At 44.0% G+C, this 22,921-nt stretch overlaps 1 protein-coding gene across 3 annotated transcripts in view; it reads left to right on the top strand.

Annotated features, from left to right (window-relative positions):
* ALLC (allantoicase) overlaps window positions 1-22,921 on the top strand; it is a 798,009-nt gene that overhangs the window by 78,530 nt on the left and 696,558 nt on the right. For all 3 annotated transcript variants that reach the window (XM_078647862.1, XM_078647863.1, XM_078647864.1), the window contains exons 3-4: window positions 163-213; window positions 2,818-2,905. In XM_078647862.1, coding sequence (XP_078503988.1) covers window positions 163-213; window positions 2,818-2,905 — 139 coding nt within the window. The remainder of the gene's footprint in view (window positions 1-162; window positions 214-2,817; window positions 2,906-22,921) is intronic.

The raw sequence follows: 22,921 nt of genomic DNA, 5'->3' as shown, positions 1-22,921 counted from the left end.
AATGCTGCTTTCTTGCGTTGGTACATTAAAACCAGGACTTTTGGCTTTGCAAATGGTTGTTTTGATTTAGCCTTGACACAATTCATTTCACCTGAATGCTCGACATGATATAAAACATTTTGAAACAAAAGTTCTTAGATTTTGCTTTTGCCACCTTTTCAGGTTCTGTTTGCAACCGATGATTTTTTTGCACCTGCGGAAAATCTCTTAAAGGTATGTTAATTTGGTCCTTTATTCATTAAATATTGTTTGATGAACATAAATTAGAATTAGACAGTATTATCGGAATATGTGTATGAACATCTCCTACGTGCAATTGGCTCATTCAGAAAAGCAACATTTTGACCAATAGGAAGCCTCCAATGGAACATTATAACACTGGGAAAAAAATGCTCTCAAGACTTTTTAAACCTATATGTGTCATCTCAATGAAAGGGTATTTGCAAATCAATCAGGCTTCACCATGATACAGGTGATAGCAGTTTGACTGATTGGACCGCTCAGTAAATTGATTCTGAAAGTAATCGTGGCATTTCACTTCACATCCTTTGCCCATTTGCATCTATCCCACCCATTCAATATAGCAGGTCCAGGAAAGGATTGTCAAACGGGTTCCTGCTCTTGATGGAGTTAGTGATGTAAGAGGTGGACCATCTTTTGATTGAGTGCAGACCTCTTACCAGTGTACTCCATGCTAGTAAGCACTAGGCCTTACGACCTAATATTTGCATTAATTTTAACCTTCGGCTAATACTCTCAAGAATCTGCTGAGATGAGTACAACTTATCCGGAAGGCTAGATCCTGTAGATGAAGGCCCTGCTGCTGGCTCTACTGGGGAGAACAGGAGCTGGAGAGAAGAGGAGAGCCCTGACCTAGAGGACCAGCCCAAGGCAGCAGGTAACCCTGCATAGTGGGAAACACTTAGGAAAGCCTACACAGCTGTTATGTGAACCTAAAGCCCAGTTGACTTTGTGCAACAGCTTAATGATTGGTGGTTCAGTAACGTGCTGGAGACAATGAAGGACTCCACTTTCCTGTGAACTTGCAATGTGCCATCAGCGTGCCCTCAAGAACACCCCTCTTTTAGATTTGTGCGGACCGCTATAAGTCTCACTAAGTCTCACATGAACTTTAGGGTTTCTTCCCTCACCCTAAGCCTCTGGGACATGGTCAGTTGAACTCAGACCCTTCTAAATATTGCCCTACGAATTATGGTCCCAGAGAAACCATTGTTTTTTTTTATTCTTCTTTATTGAAATTTTACAGGTACATAAAAACAATAAACACGGGTCTTAATCATTGTCTGTAACATGGTCGGGCATTTTTGCAGTGTAGTTACTATTGCAACAAAAGTGGAATTGCAGGAGCCTCAGTGTGTTGTGCATGCTGTTGTGCAATTGGGGTCTCCCCATCGGGATCCCTGACAGACACTGGGGAGTCTACAATATTGTGTGGGGTGCTGTGCTTCACGGCAGTCGCAAATCAGATTCCGCCAACAATAGTACATCCCACCACGTGATCTGTGTGTCTCGTGCCGTCCAGCCTTTCTGGAGGCGTGATCTTCCTCAACTCTCCACGCCGTCACCGGCAGTGCAGATGCCACCTTCCATTGTATTGCAGGGGAAACAGCATTTACTACGCATGCCATTACAACACGGTCGTTCCAACAACTGCGTTGTTACATCGCAAACCATTACATCGCAAGTTGTTACAACGACTTTCAATAGGGGGCAGAAGGTGTTGGATTTACAAGCTGGATGATTGTTTTTACTTTGTGTAACATGACAGCAAAACAGTGTGCCGTTTTTGCAGTATTTTGCTGCTTACACAACTATGGAATTTCAGTACAGGATCAGTGGTTCGCTCTTTCACACAGTGGAAACAATTTGCATAAACCTAGTGAATCCGTCCTGGTTGTGAAATTTTACTGCAGGAGCATTCCTTGTGTTCCAAGGGTTCAATTATATTTTTCGTTCACAGCTATGACTGAATTATCACTCTTGAGCCATGTGCTCCAGTGGGAACTAGTGTTACAGCAAACAAATGATGAACGGAATGCTGACAATGCAAACATTCTCCCCCAGTCAAAATATCTGGGTTAAATCCATCGTTCTTTTGCACACTACACCAAGCCAGTTTGGACCCAGCCATATGCAAATCAGTCTTGACCCTGTGCCTCATGCGAACAGTCCAGACCAAACTGCCAGGCCAGGTCCTCCCTGGACCGGAAACAAGCATCCTGGGACCGGTTTCAGGGTGTATCACCCTTCTTCAGCCAGGCTAGCTTGAATCCAGTGGCTCAGTGAGCAAGTGAGATACCACTGATGAATGGTGCCCACTATGTACAGTGCTCGGAAACCACTGATCACTCTAAGACCTGGCAAAAGGCCTTAAGTCATAACTAAGGTTTGAAGTATCTTTGTATAATACACTGAAAATCTGCAAAGGACTGTTGCCATAAAACATACTTGGTGTGCACACATAAAATGTTACAACACTGGAATCCTTTTAGGCTACCTTGCCTAATCTTTCAAGGCTTTGTGGTGAACTGCATGCTAGTATGTTCTTAGAATGTACCTGAGATGTTTGCTCTTTGTCATATTGTTTCAGAGTTAACCATAACATAATTGAACCTAAAGAAATAATACTAGGGATTGTTTTTTTCTTTTCCTGTAACCTGACTTTTAAAAAAAAAATCACTTATGGATTTGTCATCAGAACAAAAACACAGCCTATCTTCCATTGAGGATTTGCAGCTAATACTGTGCTGATGTTTGACTAGGAACCCACCTACGAAATGTGTATCTTTTTTACAGAGGCAAGCTCCAGAATTTAACGTAGATTTATTCACTGAATATGGCAAGTGGATGGATGGATGGGAGACCAGGAGGAAAAGAATTTCAGGTAATGACCACAAACCTACGTTGAAGAGAAATTATATGACTGCCTCATTATATTTATGGAGCAAAATGGATAGGTTCATAAAGATATACTATGAATGCTCTCTGGGTCAATCACAACATATCAATTCTAAGACTTGATCATTTTATCAAAAGAGTTAACTTTTTTAAGACTGGGTGTAGGCCTAATTGAGGGAAATTTACACTATGGATCATAAAACCAGCATTTTGAGTTATATAATTAGGGAATATGTTTATAATTGAAAATAATCAAAATGTACCTGATTTAGAGGTGGGAGGACTTTAAGTATGTGAACAATGGAGCCTACTCCAGCTCCGTCGGTGACCTACACCTCTGACATCCCAAAGAAGTATGGGTGGTCGTAGATGAGCCATCAGACCACCCACCCAATTTAGGTTGGGCTATTGGGTGGATTCTCTTAGATGTCCGTCAAGGGGACAGCAAGATAAATAAATTAATGAATAAATAATGATATTCACACCATGAGAGAAAATTCTTTCATTTTTTCAAAAACAAATTCCTGCTTTGGGTGTTTGTTTTTTAAAAGCTGAAAAGTTTGACAGGCGGCTGTCCCGATTGATGGAGTCATCAGAGAGGCTGTGACAGTGGTCCCTGCTAATCTTTAGAATTGTCCACAGGGCTGGCAGGCAACTCTAAATATGGCGGGCAGTATTCCATTGTTATGGTAGGAGCCAACTCTTTCGCTATTGAGACGGAGAAGCCTCTGCTCAGCATGAGCAGATTCAGCCCGTAAAGTGCTTATTTTGAGTTTTAGAGGCTAGGGGACCCCATCACAAACATGGCAGACTTTTCATATGCCTTACAAGTGCCTTATAGTCAACATCACTAGTCATATAGCAGACAGGAAATTCTCAATGATTGGCTCATCTGCCAAACTCTAAATAAGGCCCTTATACTTGGATGCTTTGCATCAAAACATTTCTCAACTTCATAACTTCTGATTAGTCAAAGGCATGCACGATCACACACACTTCTGTGGTTCTGAAATGTTGTGAGATTTATAATTTACAGAGATTGGTGATCTTTCTGAGGGTCATCCTAAAAAGTCTGTCAACAGTTGGAGCATGAGGAAAGATGTTTTGAAAGTTTGCATTACCTTCTCTGTATCTGTGGATATCCCACAGTTATTTCAGGAGCCTATAAGTGAGCACAATTGAGCTTAGTGCTAACTTTACCCATTATATGAGCACCGTTGCTGCAGTGTTCTATTTGAATATGGAATAAAAAGTCATGAACCTTCTTATAATCCACATCATTCACATTAAAGCATGACTTCTTTCCATGATAACAGGGAGACTTGTTGTTTGAACAGGTATGTCTCCTATATGGGATTCAGGTGCAATATATTGAAGTCAGTCCCTAACTGTGCATGCTTCGGAATTTTTACCCTGGCGTCATGCTGATCTAGAGTGTACGCAGAGGCCTAGGCCTGTCCATGACATGAGTTGGTACTGGACTTGTCCTGTGATCTGGAGGGGCACACCAAGCATGACCTCATTTGGTGACAGTGGACTACTGTCTCTGTAATGGAGTGGTGTGGCTCACTGGTAGTGGAGTGGTGTGGCTCACTGGTTAGAGGCAGCAGACCCGGAAGCAGAGGACGGCCCGGGACCAGGGTTCAATTCCCGACGCGGCAGGGTCGTGGACCAGGGTCAGTGGACTCGATCATTCTCACTTCGGTGCCTACTCTAACCAGGGATCACACTCGGCAACTCTGGGCATTAGCTTGCCTCATCTCCACAACGGCCCCCCACATACACCGGGGATGCCTGGTTTCACCTTGGAGATACCCAGCAGGGATCATCTCACAGGGAAACGGACGGGTTCCCCAGTGGTCTACAGCGCTGGGACGCCCCAGTGCTGGGGTAGCCATGCGCTTTACAAGACAACCTAACATAACATAACAACAATGGGTTTAGTATATAGAGTGGTGGTGGCAGTAGCTGTGTTTTGAGAATAATGTAACAAGACCATTTATCTGAGTCACTGGAGTGGAGGCCTACTGCTCCTCTCATGTAAAGTTCCACATCTGTCCGCTTACTCAGTCCTCAGTGCTAAAATTCTGAGTGTGTGTTAAGCATGTTGATTTGTATAGTCTGTGTGGTACATTCATGGTGTGCGTGAGCCATAGTAATAGAGCCCGGTGTGATCCATTTTGGATGCCCGTGGCCTAGCCGTGCAAAAAATGGAAGAGAGGACTGTGCTCCCACACAGTGGAAATGCATCACTCAAATTCATGTAACTGATATTGAAGTAAGGGGAGAGTAGACATAGATACTTTAAGATATTTTTGTGGCTTTTTGTTAGAAATAAACTGCTGTTGTCTTCCCTTGGTTTTCCCCTGAATATTCCTTCAGTTGATCTGATGACAGCCAGGAGTAGAAACCTCACATCTCTGTGTGCCTTTATTCTGGGTGCTCCAGGACAGTTTCAACCCTGCTGTGTGAAAAATAACCGCGAAAGGAACTCTTGATAGGAGATCCACCCTATACAGTTCTACAGTTTCAGACAGTTGAGTGACATCTCCTGTCTGCTAGTTCTGTATAAAAGTATGACACCACTGACCCACTTCTTGTTCCAGTTTCAAGTGCTCTAAGGCCAAGGGAATGTGTGCTCTGCCGAGTACTCAAAGGACTCTGAGCAACCACAGTTGGTGTCTGCCAGGCAGCCAGTCTCCCATAGTTGAAGGGATATCTCCTAAAGTCTGCATCTCTAGTTGCAGAAGCTGCTCAGCTATCCTGAAGTAGCTAGAAGCCTGCCTGCCTATCGAAAGATGGAAGACGATTGCCTACCTCACAGGTCTGAAAGCAGCATGTAGTATTGAGTAGTATTGTATTATAAAGAACTTTCTTTTTTTTAAAGACAAGCACTGGGCTGGGTGTTCATTGTTTTGGGTTGTTGATTGATCGTTGAGTTTTGTGCTTGAGCAGCCCTACACAAGTTCACTGTGAAGCCTGTAACTGCTTGCTCTCTCTATCCTGGTAGCCATGTTCATAAAGAGCTGTACTTGGCCTTGTTTGCAGAACCATATTAGGATGGGCCCTGGGACATCAGAGTTATTTACCCCAATCCCCATGCCTGTGGCCCATTAGCCTCTGCTTGATCCTTAACCGAACAGGGTTTGACACTTTTATTATTAAGAAAGGAATGGGTTGGCCACTGCACACTGGTGCCAGTAGATCTACTTATTGTACACAGTCTAAATACCAACTAAAATAGCATAATATTATTACTCTTATTATTTTTTGCTGCAGTAGAAAACTAAGCATTTCACCTCTGACTCTAAACTCCAAATTATACATCATACCTTTGCATTCTTAGTATTACCCATGTGCTACCAATTTGTTTCTACCCTTGAATAAATATGCAGCATGCACTTTATACATTGATCCATGCAGTTGTTTATTAACCTGCTGAACTAAATTACCAACCACAAGTAAGTGAACAATAACAGAATAGAGGAGCCATGGAGCCCTATTGACAAAGGTAAATCTGCAGGTTTACAATTTCCATGTATAGATTACTACCAAATGTAGACCTACAAGTCCTGATCCCCTTAAATGAGAGGATGAAGACTGGGTTTAGAATTGTAAAGTTACTGGTATTAACTTTCTATTTTTTGCGAGGAACTCAAAAACTGGAGCAGAGAGCTCCCTATATAAATGATAGGTATTGTTTAAATTTAAAAATAATTATAATACATTTCCCTAACTCCTATATATCTAGGACTATAATTGTAACAAGAAAAAACACAGTTGCCCTAAAACATAACATAATGATTTTTTTTAATTTACATTATTTTTTAAATAATTTATTAATTTACTGTGCCCACCCTTACTGCATTATTTGTTCTTGAAAGTTTCATAATCTGGAATGAAAGTTATGTATTATTTTATCTGTGAATTAGTGTTTACAAAAAAATAATTATAATTTATAATGTATTTGTTATAATGTATTTCATTCAAATGTTCTATGTATATTCAAAAATTCACATTTAGAAACTCTGAAGCAAAAAACCCCAAAATAAATAAAAAATTATTTAAATAAAGTTAAACGTAAAATGTTATTTAATTTACTTTATATGTTTTACTATGTGTTAGTGTCATTCACTGTCTCTCTGTATTTCAGTGCCAGTATGTTGTAGTGCCAGTGGTTAGCCATGTATGGGATTTCACTTTCTACAAGTATACCTGTTTTGTCAGTAGGGCTACTGCAGTAGATTTAAATGGGTAATTTGTGAATTGCACTTGGTGTATGTTTTGTATTAGCATGTCCCTACTTAAAACGCTCCTTCAATTTCCCTTAACCTCCACCACTTTTGTATTCATTATTCCCCCATTTCCCCACCACTCCCCCCTATTAATCCCACATTTACTACTAAGTTCAATACGTAGGGGTCGAAAAAGATATTGTTGGGTAACTCTTCCGGCCAAATCGGTTTCGGAATCGCTTTTGACCAAATCGGGTTCTGCGAGTCCGACCAACCAATTAGGATTCTCCCAAACATCATTCGGTCGGACTCGCATTGACTTCAATAGTTGCTTGTGTTCCAAACGAGAACACAGGCTCCCACTGAAAAAAGGGTGGTTGGGGAAAATCTTGCACCATGTGGTGGGCACCCCATAGTGCCTGCCACACTGAGCATGATTGTAAAGAGGGGTCCCATGGGAAACCCTGCGGGCCCCAACCGGAGTCCTTTGGGTGAAGGGGGGGCTTTCATGGGCTCCCAAAGTCAGATTCCGACAGCTGTTTCGTGTAGGACAACCCGTTTTGGAGCAGCTGTCAGAATCGGACATCGTAATTGCTCGGTCAGAAACATTGTCCATAAAGCTGTACGATTCAGCTCCGAACGACTCGGTCTGTCCGAATGCCAACCGGAACTGATTCGGATAGCCCGTACAGTTTCCTTGCATCGTAATAGGTTGGCCGAACATGTATCCGAATCGGTCGGAAACATAGGTTCCGAATCGGATTCACCGAATCCTGCTCGGAGGTTTTCCGACCGCCATCGTAATCGACCCCTTAGTGTGTGGAAATCTCCCATGCTGTGGAAGAGATTCGTATAGAAGAGACAGCAGAAAAAGAGATCTCTGACAAGAAGTTTGTGAATTGCATTTTGGAATATGTAAAGTGGTACTACTTATCCTGCTCCTAAATGTCTTTTATGAATACGGCCCATAATGTCCATTCATACAGCACACAGTGGTAAAAGGTGTTATAGGGACCAAAATGACGGGTACTCATTTTACCAGTTTCAGAAGTATAATACAGCCAAATTGTCTCCCTACCTTCAAACTTATGCCGTTGATCTCTGCAGAAGGCATATTATGCAGCTGAACACTCTGACCACAAAGTTTATTATGCTGTTCCAATTGAAAACCAGTCACACATAAAATTAGCATCTTTCTTCTTAACCCACTGCTCTATCTTCTCTTTTGTCTTATGTTTTCCTAACCCTACTCAAATTCTCTATAGCTTTTCCCTACACTGAAGTACAGTTTAGGATTGTTTTTACTACTGAGAATATTCATCCCGTTTCCCAGACCTCAATTAGCTACGCACATTCTCTATTTTGGCGAGCTAAATTTTCCAATTTATTCTTGAATCTGTCTGAGATTTAGGCAATGTGATTGATTTGGTAAATGTGGAAATCAGCTTTGAATTTTGTGTTGAGGGTCGCAAATAATGACCAGACTCCAAGCAAATGCTTCTCATGGGCTAATTTCTCCTAAAAAAAAGGCAGATGAAATTAAAGTGTTTCTTTACTTTCTTTAACACATGTGATACACTATTTTAGAATTAAGGAAGAACAATGTCATATTTTACAGAATTACATTGAAAGGAGTAGGAACGCAAAGGGACAGAGCAATGTATGGAGGCTAAAAATGTATAAAAATTGTTTTTATGTGTGTTTGCATCATTCAATAATAGTACTCATTTGTAGGAGGAAATCCTCTTGTTTAAAAAGTAGATGATGAAAAAAAAAAACAAGATCTTCAGGACTGGTTCCTCAAACACCTGTTTCATTGCCGGGTCTCCATACAACTCCATGGAATTTTTTTATAATTTCTTCCATAATGCCCCAAAAGTCTAAAAATCCTTGGAAAAACCTTCTTAGACAGAAGACCTTTGGTTTAAGTGGTAAAAGTATTTGCCAGGCTTCAAGTCAGGTGCAAATGTTCTATTATCACTGGTGTGCTGGTTGTTTCTCAGGCAGACACAGTTCTCTCAGTCCACAAGATCTTCCACACTCATCCAGCCTAGGAGAGAAATTGTAGGCAGGATTCAAGTACTTTAGCTAGGAACTGGAGGCTCTTGTTCTTGAGGATCAACAAGAAACGTGCTTCTCTTACCGTTGGAGCATCTTCTGGGCTCAGCGATTTAGAGTATAGCTGAGGACTTTGTGAAAATTATTCTTCTTCCTCTTCTTCTGTCCTTTTTAACCTACTTCTCAAAGTGAGGTTGCAGCAGATTTTAAAGATTGAACCACGCTATACTTGGCAAAAATCTGAGTGAATCCAGCTAAAGTTCTTGCACATTGTCCAGTCCAGTTCGAGCCCTGAACAATCATTTTTTCCTATCTTTATCCCAAACTAGCCTACAGAGGATTAAAGAAAAATCTCCTTCTGGAAATATCTTGATCATTCCCCGATAGTCAGTGACTGTTGCCGTGGTGCTTCCACTGAAAGCAGAGAAGTGGCATGTTCCCGCTTGACAATATGATCTGGGAGATCTTTTGGAGTCAAGTATGAATCAGTTTACTTTTTAACTTTACGCACTAGGCAGCTTTCCCTTGTTTTTAGTGCATACATACAGTTTATCAGTTAGAGTTGAAAAATCTAGCATTCTAAATGCAACTAAAGCTTTACATATATTTTAGTGGCACAGGGTAGACCAGTGTTTTAAAAGACCTATGTATAACTCCATATTGCATTTTTTTATATAAATGAAGTAGAGTAAATCTTTTTGCATGCTTAAATTTAGAATTAAACTTCTCTGCTAGATTCCACTGTCTGTGCTTAGATTACAGCTCAAATATAAAACGTATAAATATGGCAATTTATTTGCAAAAAAATCTTTCAGTTTTAGGAACGGTCACATACAATTGATAGGTATTTAGCACGCCTCCCTTTCTCATAGGTTGATCCATGTTTACTAGGCCTGGGCGGTAAAGTCCGCTCCGTGGGCAGTGTTCATGGAGTTTTTGCCACTGCGCCTGGAGCGTGGCAAAACCTCAGCTACCGCCGTGTAGCAGAGTTTACTGGCACAGCGCCCACCCTATGTGGCTAAAGAAGGGCCGCACACAGAATGTGTGTATTGTTTATGGTTACACCATACAACCTCCTTTAATAGACATGCATGGGGACGCTTTCCTGTGAGTGGCAGATACCATTGGGACCGTGTAATTTTATTTTTTGTTAACCAGCCTACCTCTCGCGGAACCCGCTTCGCGGGTCCCGCTTCGTGGGGGGTTCATTCCAGCAACTTGAAGGAGCCTGACTGTGTCCCTGGAGGAGGCGAGTTTGTCAGGCGGGGCTGCGAGCGAGTGCGAGCGCTGGACTGGGACTATCGTTCTCAGGAGCACCCGCCAGCCCGAAACTACTGCACCTGGGCCGCTCTCCCTGCCTGCTCCTCCCCTTACTCGTGCTTTTTAAACTCCTGCCTTTGGATTCCATTTGGACTCTTTCCTGTGAGTGGCAGATACCATTGGGACCGTGTAATTTTATTTTTTGTTAACCAGCCTACCTCTCGCGTAACCCGCTCCACGGGTCCCGCTTCATGGGGGGTTCATTCCAGCAACTTGAAGGAGCCTGACTGTGTCCCTGGAGGAGGCGAGTTTGTCAGGCGGGGCTGCGAGCGAGTGCGAGCGCTGGACTGGGACTACCGTTCCCAGGAGCGCCCGCCAGCCCGAAACTACTGCACCTGGGCCGCTCTCCCTGCCTGCTCCTCCCCTTCCTCGTGCTTTTTAAACTCCTGCCTTTGGATTCCAGTTGGGACGCTTTCCTGTGAGTGGCAAATACCATTGGGACCGTGTAATTTTATTTTTTGTTAACCAGCCTACCTCTCGCGGAACCCGCTCCGCGGGTCCCGCTTCGTGGGGGGTTCATTCCAGCAACTTGAAGGAGCCTGACTGTGTCCCTGGAGGAGGCGAGTTTGTCAGGCGGGGCTGCGAGCGAGTGCGAGCGCTGGACTGGGACTACCGTTCCCAGGAGCGCCCGCCAGCCCGAAACTACTGCACCTGGGTCGCTCTCCCTGCCTGCTCCTCCCCTTCCTCGTGCTTTTTAAACTCCTGCCTTTGGATTCCAGTTGGGACGCTTTCCTGTGAGTGGCAGATACCATTGGGACTGTGTAATTTTATTTTTTGTTAACCAACCTACCTCTCGCGGAACCCGCTCCGCGGATCCCGCTTCGTGGGGGGTTCATTCCAGCAACTTGAAGGAGCCTGACTGTGTCCCTGGAGGAGGCGAGTTTGTCAGGCGGGGCTGCGAGCGAGTGCAAGCGCTGGACTGGGACTACCGTTCCCAGGAGCGCCCGCCAGCCCGAAACTACTGCACCTGGGCCGCTCTCCCTGCCTGCTCCTCCCCTTCCTCGTGCTTTTTAAACTCCTGCCTTTGGATTCCAGTTGAGACGCTTTCCTGTGAGTGGCAGATACCGTTGGGACCGTGTAATTTTATTTTTTGTTAACCAGCCTACCTCTCGCGGAACCCGCTCCGCGGGTCCCGCTTCGTGGGGGGTTCATTCCAGCAACTTGAAGGAGCCTGACTGTGTCCCTGGAGGAGGCGAGTTTGTCAGGCGGGGCTGCGAGCGAGTGCGAGCGCTGGACTGGGACTACCGTTCCCAGGAGTGCCCGCCAGCCCGAAACTACTGCACCTGGGCCGCTCTCCCTGCCTGCTCCTCCCCTTCCTCCATAGTTCTATTAATTGACATACAAAGTACCGCTGCGCGGGAGCGTCCCGGGAGAAGCCCGGAACAAGGGCGGGACCGTCTGTGGCCGTCAGTGGCCGAAGGTGGCCGGGCTGGGCGACCCCCCTGACTATTTTTATTGTATTTTATTGTATTATATTTAATTATTTTGTGGCACGGGTCCGTTGTCCTCGTCATTCTGATCAATTCTGCTAGTAATCAACGATAAATCATTTTTAGCTGTTTATATGTGCGTTTTAATTTGGCTCTTTTTTGTACTATTCCCCCATTGTTTGGCCTTTTTAACTATTGTATTATTTAACAAAAAGATGTCAAGTCCTATTTCAAACTCTCTTCCAAACTGTGTAGGTGTATCCATACTTGGCCCACTTGATAAATACTTTGTTAGAGCCACCAAAGATATTGATAGGGAGTTAGCCCTAGCAGAGAGGCGGGCTCTATTGAGCATCTTAAAAGACAAGCACCTCTCAATTCTGAGAAGGTTGCTATGAGCATATCAGCACATGACGCCACGTATCCTGATACCGATGCGGAATTGTTTAATACAGAAAACATTCCATTAATCTTTCAAGATATTCCGCCACTATTAGAAGATTTGGAAGTAATCTTGGAATGTGACAGCAATGCGCCCACAGCTGTATCCAATAATCTTATAGATCTTAATACCCCTCTACCCTTAGATTCTGCCCCCGACCCTATTAATAACATCACACCTCCAGTCCCGAAGATTCAAACTGAGGTAGACACGTCGCTGGATTTACAACCTACTGCTAAAATTAGCAGAGCACGTGACAATCCGACAAGTAAAGAGATTAGAGGAGCAGTACGCTCCCCAGTAAGGAAAAGAAGGAGGAAGGGAGTGATAAAAAATGGGGTTGGGAATCCATGGAAGGCCCTATATGTAGCAGATCCTAAAGTTGTTATACCAGATATAACGGGGAACGAGGGAAAAATAGGGCAATCTACTTCAGATTGCAAATCCTTTTCTAATGAAAGGCTTTTTGAGGCAGTTGAAAGTCTTTTAAAGGCTCTCATTCTTCCACTCACTGAGAGGATTAAAAGGCTAGATGAAAAATTGGATCGACTCTTGCCGGAGCCTATTCCGTCAGAGAAGCCCAATTTACCTATTCCATCTATCCCAACTGAAACCCGACCTACAACTAAACAACCTACTAATAACCAACATAGGCAAAATACATCTATTGTAAGATCTAATAATATGCCTGCTGATAGAAATTCCACCAAACCAGTAGGCATATCAGACACCACAGACATAAAAACCAGAGGCAGAGAAAAGATTCAACCGGCGATACAAAAACCTGTCCATACCAGTAGCTTACCCTCCACCAAAACAAGTTCTTTGATTAGAGGAAAACTTAACTCTAAAAACATAGTAGATCTGCCCCCGGAGTCGGCCAATTTTGTCATCATCCTAACAGGTGTCCCTGTCGTTCCAGAGGGAAATGTGGAATCAAACATTAGTTTGAAAAACAAAGTTATTTACTGGTTACGTATGAATAGATCGTTACCTTTACACCTGAATGGAGATATTATCTCAGTGAGAAGGTGCCACTGGGTGGGCTTACGCCCAAAGGATATAGAAGGTGACTCGATTATTGTAAATTTTCGGGACCATAGGGTGGTCACTTATATTAGTGACTGGTTCCCGGGTAGAAGTAATGGAGGAGTATCGACTCGAAATTTGACTTACTTTTACCCGGAAGCTATGATGTTGCCCCCCAACAAACCCTTAAGGGGGCACGGCTTTGATGTCCCCTATCACTTGAAACAATTCACGAACTCTGTCATCCCTACTTATTATAATGGAAATACTACCCCCTTTTTCCCGCCCAACTATCCAAACAGATTCCCAATTTCAACTATTAATAACTATCCTCCCATGGATCCAAAAGATTTTTGGAACATTCCGTTACAGAACATGTTTCATCCCTTAACTGGCATGGATGTAAATGATTGACTGAGTCCAATTCCCTTACAAAAGAGATGTGTCCGTGAAAAAATAATAATATCTCATATTCCGGTCAAGAACGGTATGTCTGTACCGGTGATTCATTGTGAAACTATTCCTTGGGATGTTTTGGAGAAAAGAAATAATGAAGTAGTGGGTTTTCGGGCTAGTAATATAACCCGAATCCATGATGAGCAAAATATTAATTTTGCAGTCAATAGCGGAGAAAAAGATGATGTTACTCACGTGAACATGGGATCTGCAGTTAAAGTAAATTCTACTTCAGTCTTAGATCAGTGGAGTAGAGAAAACCCCTATAGTATTGGAAGCACAAACTCGCCCGATGCTGATGTAGTAAATAATGGTATAGAAACAGGATTGGGAGGGAGTGATATAGTTCACCTTATTGAAAAACCATCATGGGTTAAAGAGGGTAAACGGGTAGAGGATAGCTGTTTTCGTTTAATTTCTTGGAATATAGCTGGCCTTTGGGGGAGGCTAGAGGATCCTGCCTGGTTAAAATGCATTGAATCTTTTGACATTGTCTGCCTCCAGGAGACATGGAGTACTATGGACCATAGCTTGGATGGCTACCAAATGTTTAACGTTTTTGCTGAGCCCTCACAAGCAGGGAGAGCTAAAGGTGGGCTTGTGACAGCTATTTCTGTAAAGTATAACTTAATACACGTGGTGCAAGTGGCGGTATCTCCTTGGTACCAATTACTTATGATCAAGGACTTATTTCCAGTAACCCTTCTTCTTATAAATTGGTATTATAATATATTTGATCCCCATGCAACCACAGTTATTGAAAAATTACAGGAAGAAATTGTAAAGGTCACAAATAGGGTTTTCCCTCTGTTTATTATATGGTTAGGCGATTTTAACTGTGTGTTATGTAAATTTAGTGGGTCTAGAGTATGTGGATTGGTGGACTCAAGTGACCAGCCTATGGCTCATTTTATTCACTCGAAACAGGGGGAGGCTTTGAATAGCATTGTTATGAATAATGATTTATGTATCCTGGATATGCCTAGCTTTTCCGGTTCACTGAGTATACCCACTTTTCAGGGTACAGGGGGCCGAGTGAGTACAATTGATTTTGCTATGGTATCTAAGGGTTTTGCCCATCTTATAAAGGATTTTAAGATTGAGGCGAATCCCGCCAGTGACCACAACCCCCTAATCTTGAGTTTCTATTCTGCCCTCGAGAAAACCCAGATTGCGGAACAACCGATAAAACATAGTCGAAATCAGGGGGTCACTTTAAGGTGGGACAAAGTAGATGTGAGGCAATTGGAGGCGGGCATCTTCAAGAAAAATAAGGATTGGATAGAAATTTGTTTAACACCTATATCTGACCCAGATTTTATAATTAAGAATTTTGAGTCGCTATTGGGGAAGGTGGCGTCATACCTTGTAAAAACAGGGGGGAGGAAAAAAGATAGGGGACCTAAATGGTTTGACAAGGAATGTTCTGCTGCTCAAACAAGTCTAACAAAGGCTTTATGCCAAGTACCGCGTAATAGAGACCTGGTCAGATCAGCTAGGAAAATGTATAGAGATGCAGTCAGTAGAAGAAAAAATGATTTAAGGAATAAAGCATGGGGAGATCTGGAAAAAAGCAGCTGAACTGAGGGACACCAGGCTTTTTTGGGAGGTAATAAACCGACCTTTTTTAAAAACTGGAGTGGAGGGTACCATCCAAGCACACATACCAGAAGACTCTTGGGTAGCTCATTATAGCAAAATCTTCAATCCAAATGAGGTACTGCTGACTACTATTGAGGGAGTTGGTGACTTCAATATGGAGTCAGTAAAATTACTCAGTGACTCATTTACGCTATCAGAGGTAAAGATCGCCCTGAGTAAGGGTGCTGCATTAAAGGCCCCGGGGCCTGATGCAGTACCCCTGGATCTTTTCAAACATAACTTAGAGGTCTGGTCACCACTACTGCTAAATGTTTTTAAGGCAATAGTTATGGGGTCTATCCCGATTTCCTGGAAAGAGGCGGTTGTGGTACCCATTTTTAAGAAGGGTGATAAATCTGACCCGTGCTGCTATAGGCCGATATCACTAATAGACGCGTCCTGCAAGTTATTGGGCAGAGTGATATTGGCACGCCGTGAAACATGGTCGGAGTCAGCAGGTATTATTGTGGACTCCCAATATGGGTTCAGAAGAGGTAAAGGAACCACCGAGCAGTGTCTTAATCTGGCACTAATTATGGGCAAGTACATGGGTGCCAAGAACAGTTCCATCCACTTGGCATTTATGGACTTGTCCAGTGCCTTTGACACTGTATGTAGGGGTAAGTTGTGGCAAATGATGGAGTCTATGGGGTTTGAGGAACCTTTGGTTACCTTGCTTCGCAGGCTCCATGCCGCCACAACAGTGAGAATTAGATATGGCCCTGGTGGGGAGAAGAGTAGACCCATATTATCCACTGAAGGTGTCCGTCAGGGATGTATTTTAGCTCCTTTTTTATTTTTATTCTATACCAATTGTCTAGAAAGTTTTTTGTTAGAATCTGGCACTGATTTTCCACAGGCTAATGGCAGACAACACTGTTTTAATGACCCTCACTTCCAATAGCATGCAGATATGTCTGAATGCTTTTGATACATTTATGGAAAGTTTAGATCTTAGGGTCAACTTTACTAAATCCTTTGCCATGACTTGCGGCCCGAGAAGCGTAAAAACCCGCAGGTTTATGGTGAAGGACTCAACTATATTGAAAGTTGATAACTTCAATTATCTGGGTAACCTATTTAATAAGAAATGGAACTGGGAGCCTTTGATATCAGCTCGGGTCCAAAAGGTTACACAATCAATTGAAGCCCTTTTTCGCTTTGCAAGTAAACTAGGTCAAAAGCGAATAGCAGAAATGATATCCCTGTATAAAGCCAAGTGTGTCTCCGTTGTAACTTTCGGCGCTGGAGTCTGGGGGTCACAAAACTGTGAAAAGTTGCAGATTATGGAAAATAAATTTATAAAACGCCTTTTATCTGTCCCATCAGGTACGTCGAATAGTTTTTGTCATGGGGAGGTGGGTATGGAGTTTGTAAGTGACATTATACATGTAGCTCCACTACTGCTATGGTCTAAAGTTTGGCAATCTGAAGAATTGAAATTGACAAAAGATATTTTACAAGATTGCCTTAAACTTGACCATTATAGGGAGAATCCATGGCTTCTATATGTTGGGGATACCTTTTACAAGATTGGGTTAGGCAATATGTTTGAAAACCCTGATATGATCAGCAAGGATTGTAAGCTAACTATCAAAAATGCTTATTGCTCTAATTTGGGCACCTTAAGGAATAGCAAACATGCAGTGTATGATAGGGGCAAATTGCAGCGGCCTTTTTATTTATCGTATATCATCAATACGCAATGGCGTTTTTATTTGACAAGGTTCCGCCTTAGCACTCTACACTTCCTTTTTGCCTTTTCAAAGCAAGGGGGATGGTGTGAGAGACTACCTCTTTGCCCCTGTAACAATAGGGTTTCGCAAACTACTTTGCACCTTATCCTTTTCTGTGCTTTGTATAAGGTCCCAAGAAATACATTTATTAGACCTGTTCTACTATCCTTTGGATCATGCTATTATAAAGAGGGCTATGAACATTTATTGTCTTTGTCAACTCCAAACATTTGTAATACTGTACTTAGTTTTATTAGATCGGCCTTTGCTATCAGAAACCGATACTGAAATAAGATGTGGGTGGGAATTTTCCATAAATGTTTCTCCTGCTGGCCTAATGATTAAATTAACTTAGCATTTTATGTTATGTCCTCACATATATTTTTAAGGTTACTTTCTAATGTATTGTAAATCCTAAACATGAATATATGTATTGTGGACTTTATGATAATCTATGTATTTTATATTGGTGTATACTTTTATGATTCCTTTGTGGAATCGAAATAAAGGTTTTTTAATCGAATCGACATGCATGTGAGCATGCTTAGACACTTATTATGCATCATGCAGTGCACACATATGGCTATTAAGGCCAGGATTTGTGCCCGTCATTAATAACAAAGGAGAGGGGAGTGATTCCAGCTACACCCCCCTCTGCTTTCATGGATATGTTCCTCTCCCTTCACCTACTGCCTGAAGCCCCTCACTCTGTTACATCACCCAATACCCAGTGAACACCTGTGTAGACCGTAGTGAGTCCTGCAGTGCCTACTTGCTGCTCTGGAATGCCAGCATGTGTTTACATATCAAGCACTCTAGGTTTTACTGCCAGATTCCGATTAACACTTCATTTTTCAACAGAGACTTGATCTTAGTTTGCCTTAATTACCACATCTTTTTCATTTATATCTGCTGTCACATTTTTTTACATCGTAATGCTATTCCAAAATTGTATGACTTTACAAATCTCCTTTAGGCTTGTCATTCTCCTAAATGGGATCCTCTAAGGACGTCTTCTATCTAGACGATTTATATTTGTTAAAGAAGCTGTCTTTATTTTTGGAAAATGCTTCCTGAAGCGGCATTTGTGACAGTGCTATATTATTACGGGGGAAGTCCGGAAACAAACTAGCTGATCTGTATAGCGAACTGTGCTGGGCTATCATTGTAGACTTTTATTAGATGCAGTGCATAGGCGCACCGTTAGTGTGAGAGGGGCGGAGGAGTGGGAGTGGGGAGCGCTACACATTGAGATATCTGGCTGGGTGGATTAATGAGCTCTAATAAGGGAAACATTTTGAAACAACACGGTGCCTCTATTTTATCCAGCAGACAGATGTGTCATGGCCGGGGCTGAGGCCTGAATCATATTGGCGCACCTGCTAAGCCCCCGAGCACACCCCGTGTCACCTGACGGTGGCCTGTCCACCTCCCTATTACTGGACTACCTGGTGGTGCTCTTCTGCGCCATGGCATGTGCAAGTGGCAGCAATCTAGGGTCTAATGAGAAAGAGGTGACCGTGATGCTGTGGAAGGTGGTGGACCTGGCCAACAGAATGGTAGGTGCCTGCAGCTTTCATTGCTCGCCCCGATTACAGAGAAAACTACAAGAAAAGCATGTCCTTGTTCAAGGTAACTGGGGCGAGAGTTTGCCATAAACTAACTGTTTGTCATGAATTAACACCTCACTTTGGCATTTCTGGAATGCCGTCCCTCAGGTCACTTTCAGATGGTAAACAGTCTGGTGCATTAAAGGCTGACACGTAATAAAGCGGGACTCGGAACTCCGCCGGTTCGCAGACCTCTGCGGAATACAACAGAGTTTTTCGGGAACTCCGTGGAATTCCGCGGAGTTAACCACCTCGAGCTCTGCATGCCCCCTTTCATTGTTGTAATCAGCTTTGCATATAGAGCGGTTTGTGGCCTGGATTTGGCAGCATGTCCTAGTGCTTGGGTTTCAGTTGGACAGTGACAGTGAAGTTTGCGTAGTCCTTCATTCGGATGACATGGATCATTAGCAAAAGCTGTACACCCGACATCACCTGCAGGCCACGTGTGAGGTCCTCTGACTGATGACAAAGGATGGAAGTGCCAAGAGAATAGCCCGACTTGGCGGTGCAACATGGGGTGGCCAGGATGTGTTGGCGGTAAGTGGATCTGGGCCAAGTTCAATGTGGTATCTGTGGAGAGCAGTGAATGCGGTGGATGCTCTGGGGCTCGCATCCTCACCTGCTGTTGGTATATAGACACGTTTGCTGGATTAAGGATCCTGCTAGCTGCTGGCAGTGATCAGTGGCCTTCCACCGTCTTGTGTGGGGCACCGCTCCACAGCAGATAAATAGCCTCCTTTCCCTAGACCAGGGGTACTCGAAAATATTTGCCATCTAGCTGCAAAGTACGGTCTGTGATGTGACCAAGGGCCGCATTGACACCAGCGGGGTGGTAGTAGGGGGTCTGTGTGGGTCAGGGAATGTGGAAAGAGGTCTAAACAAATATTAAATAAATGGCAAGCATTCATTTCAGGTTAAAAAATGCTTGCTCGTCTTGTTTAATGCTCATGCTGCTGTTTACTAAGGGGGCCACATGTGAAGGTCAAGAGGGCCTCAAGCGGCCCAAGGTCGTTGTTGGACTTGGCCCTTTTTGCAGGTTCACACCTAACATTTTTGTATTTCTCCCAGCCTTTTTCTCTGTGTAGTTTTAGTGGTTTTAGGCCTATGGGCACTTTAGCACTGTGGTCCAGTGTAAAGTGCGTGCGCTCAGTGTTACATTTAGTGAGAGTGGCCTGCCCTCCCATAGGAATGCATGGGGGATTCCCTGCTCAGTGTGTGTCAGTGGTATTTCCTGTTATAAGAGGAGCAGTATGGTCAAGTCTGGTATGTACGAAATTGTGAGAATAAATGCTGTGCAATGGTGTGCACAAATTCATTATGACTATGTGAGAAATGCTACTTTTAGAAGTTGGCATTTCTGTGTGCTATGTGTCTGCCTGCCTGATGTGAATTGCATGTCTGGTTTTGGAGGGACAGGGCAGGCTGAGCTAGACTTGGAGTGAATAGAGAGATCTGCAGTTGGAGTATGGGGAGGGATGACCCTTTGATCTGAGCATGGCTGTGCCTGGCAAGGTGAATGATGTCTCCACCTCCCACTGTGCGTCTGATGGCAGACCCCCTCTTCCTGTAAGGCAGGATGCAGCATTGTAAACAAAGTGCTCCATGACCACACAGAACTGGTTCTGGCTGGGTTCAGTGACTTGTGACTTTTGAGAACAAAGTCTTTTGGTTCTATAAGTAAAGGGGCTGTGACCCCATAGAATTGTTCAATTCCATGGTACTCTTCTAGGATGATGGACTGTTCCTGATCCTTCTGGGGCATGCTAGGGCACAGGAGGAACTGCCATGAGGGCTTGCCTCCCTGGGCTGGGTTCAGTGACTTGTGACTTTTGAGAACAAAGTCTTTTGGTTCTATAAGTAAAGGGGCTGTGACCCCATAGAATTGTTCAATTCCATGGTACTCTTCTAGGATGATGGACTGTTCCTGATCCTTCTGGGGCATGCTAGGGCACAGGAGGAACTGCCATGAGGGCTTGCCTCCCTGGGCCCTGCATTGCCCCCTTGATTGCTGAGGACTTTTGCTTTTGGAGCTACAGCTCCCTGCGCCCTGAGAGCGCAATATTTTAATTCTTTCCTGGAAGAAGAACGTTTTACTTCCGGATGTCAAGACAAACCTCTGTCCGTGCAACTAGAGGGAAAGGACTTCGAAACTTTCATCCATCTTGCTGAAACAATTACCCAAGGGCCTGATTTGAGCTTGCCTCCTGCTGATGTCTCAGGGACATTAGACGTCACCCATCAACTGCCCGAATTCCTCTTTGAGGGGGATTCTACTTGCAGTTGAGGCCTCTGTTGAGAATTCCAGAGCCTACGGTCCTACTGCGGGGAACGCGGGCTGAAAGTCATCGTTATCGCTACCGTGGGCCACTGCAGCGGAGGAGCTGTTGCTGCTGAGAGCCTGCATTTGCCTGTTACCAAAGTCATCGTTATTGCTATTGTGGGCCGCCGCAACTGAGGAGCTGTTGTCCCTGAGAGCCCACATTTGCCTGTGTTACCAAAATCATCGTTATTGCTATTGTAGGCCGCTGCAGCTGAGGAGCTGTGGTCGCTGATTGCCCTCATTTGCCGTCCTATGAGAATCATCGCTATTGCTAGTGTGGGCCGCTGCAACTTGGGAGCTGTGTCCGCTGAGTGCCCGCATTTGCCGTCTTAAGAGAATCATCGCTATCACTATTGTGGGCCGCTGCTGCTGAGGAGCTGTGGCCTCTGAGTGCCCGCATTTGCCGTCCTACAAGAATCATTGCTATCGCTATTGTGGGCCGCTGCAGCTGAGGAGCTGTGGCCACTGAGTGCCCGCATTTGCCGTCCTACGAAAATCATCGCTATTGCTATTGTGGGCCACTGCAGCTGAGGAGCTGTGCCCCTGAGTGCCCGTATTTGCCATCCTGCAAGAATCATCGCTACCGCTATTGTGGGCCGCTGCAGCTGAAGAGCTGTGCCGCTGAGTGCCCGCATTTGCTGTACTACGGAAATCATTGCTATCGCTGTTGTGTGCCACTGCAGCTGAGGAGCTGTGCCTCTGAGTGCCCGCCTTTAAGCCCCGTAATTTCACAGCTGTGCAGCACTTAGTGCCGGCTGCGACGTTTAGGTCTGCGCAATTGCACACATGGATTCTGCTACATTGGCAACGCTCCCTGACATTTTGGACACAGGGCATTTGAAACCCCTTCAGGAGGCCAGCTGGCCAGTGGGACTGATATGTTTGTAGGGCACCAGACCCTAATGTGATTTATATGGTGCTAGGGAATGTGATATAGGTACTATGATATACGCACCCTGATTTATGCCTCTAGATGTGGTTTTATAATTATGAGGTTTTGCATACTGTGTTTATGTTGAGTTATTCTCTACTGTGATTTATGCTAGTGAGATTATTTCCTAATGTGAGTTATGCATAGGAGGTTATGGTCTAATATGTTCAGGCTTATGAGGTTGGCACAGAATATATTTCACGCCTAGTGTGATACTGTGCATAATATGATTTATCTCCACAAAGAAGAGAGTTTCCCAGGTGGACCAGAAAGGACCGGGAAGTACAAAATAATAACACAAATTTTCCTTTCTGTGTTATTCAATTATAGTGTGATCGATCATAGCAATTATACAGTGAACCATAGGGAATCTAATTATAAAAATATATATGTCTCAACACGTGGAATCATATCCTTCATTTATTTTTTTATTTCAATCAATCAATCATACATTTGTAGAGCGCGCTACTCACCGGTGAGGGTATCAAGGCGCTGAGGGAGGGGGGGGTGCTGCTACTGCTCGAATAACAAGGTCTTGAGGTGTCTCCTGAAGGTGAGATGGTCCTGGGTCAGTCGTAGGTGTGCGGGGAGGGAGTTCCATGTCTTGGCTGCCAGGTAGGAGAACGATCTTCCTCCAGTGGTGGCTCTGCGAATCCGTGGGACGGTGGTGAGGGTGAGGCTGGTGGAGCGGAGCTGGCGGGTGGGGGTGTAGAACGAGAGGCGGTTGTTGAGGTATTCGTGGCCCATGTTGTGGAGCTCTTTGTGTGCGTGGGTGAGCAGCCTGAACGTGATCC

The sequence above is a fragment of the Lissotriton helveticus genome, chromosome 6, assembly GCF_964261635.1.
Source record: "Lissotriton helveticus chromosome 6, aLisHel1.1, whole genome shotgun sequence".
NCBI lineage: Eukaryota > Metazoa > Chordata > Amphibia > Caudata > Salamandridae > Lissotriton > Lissotriton helveticus.
Note: the sequence above shows the minus strand (reverse complement) of the source record. Positions and strands in the feature narration are given on the sequence as shown.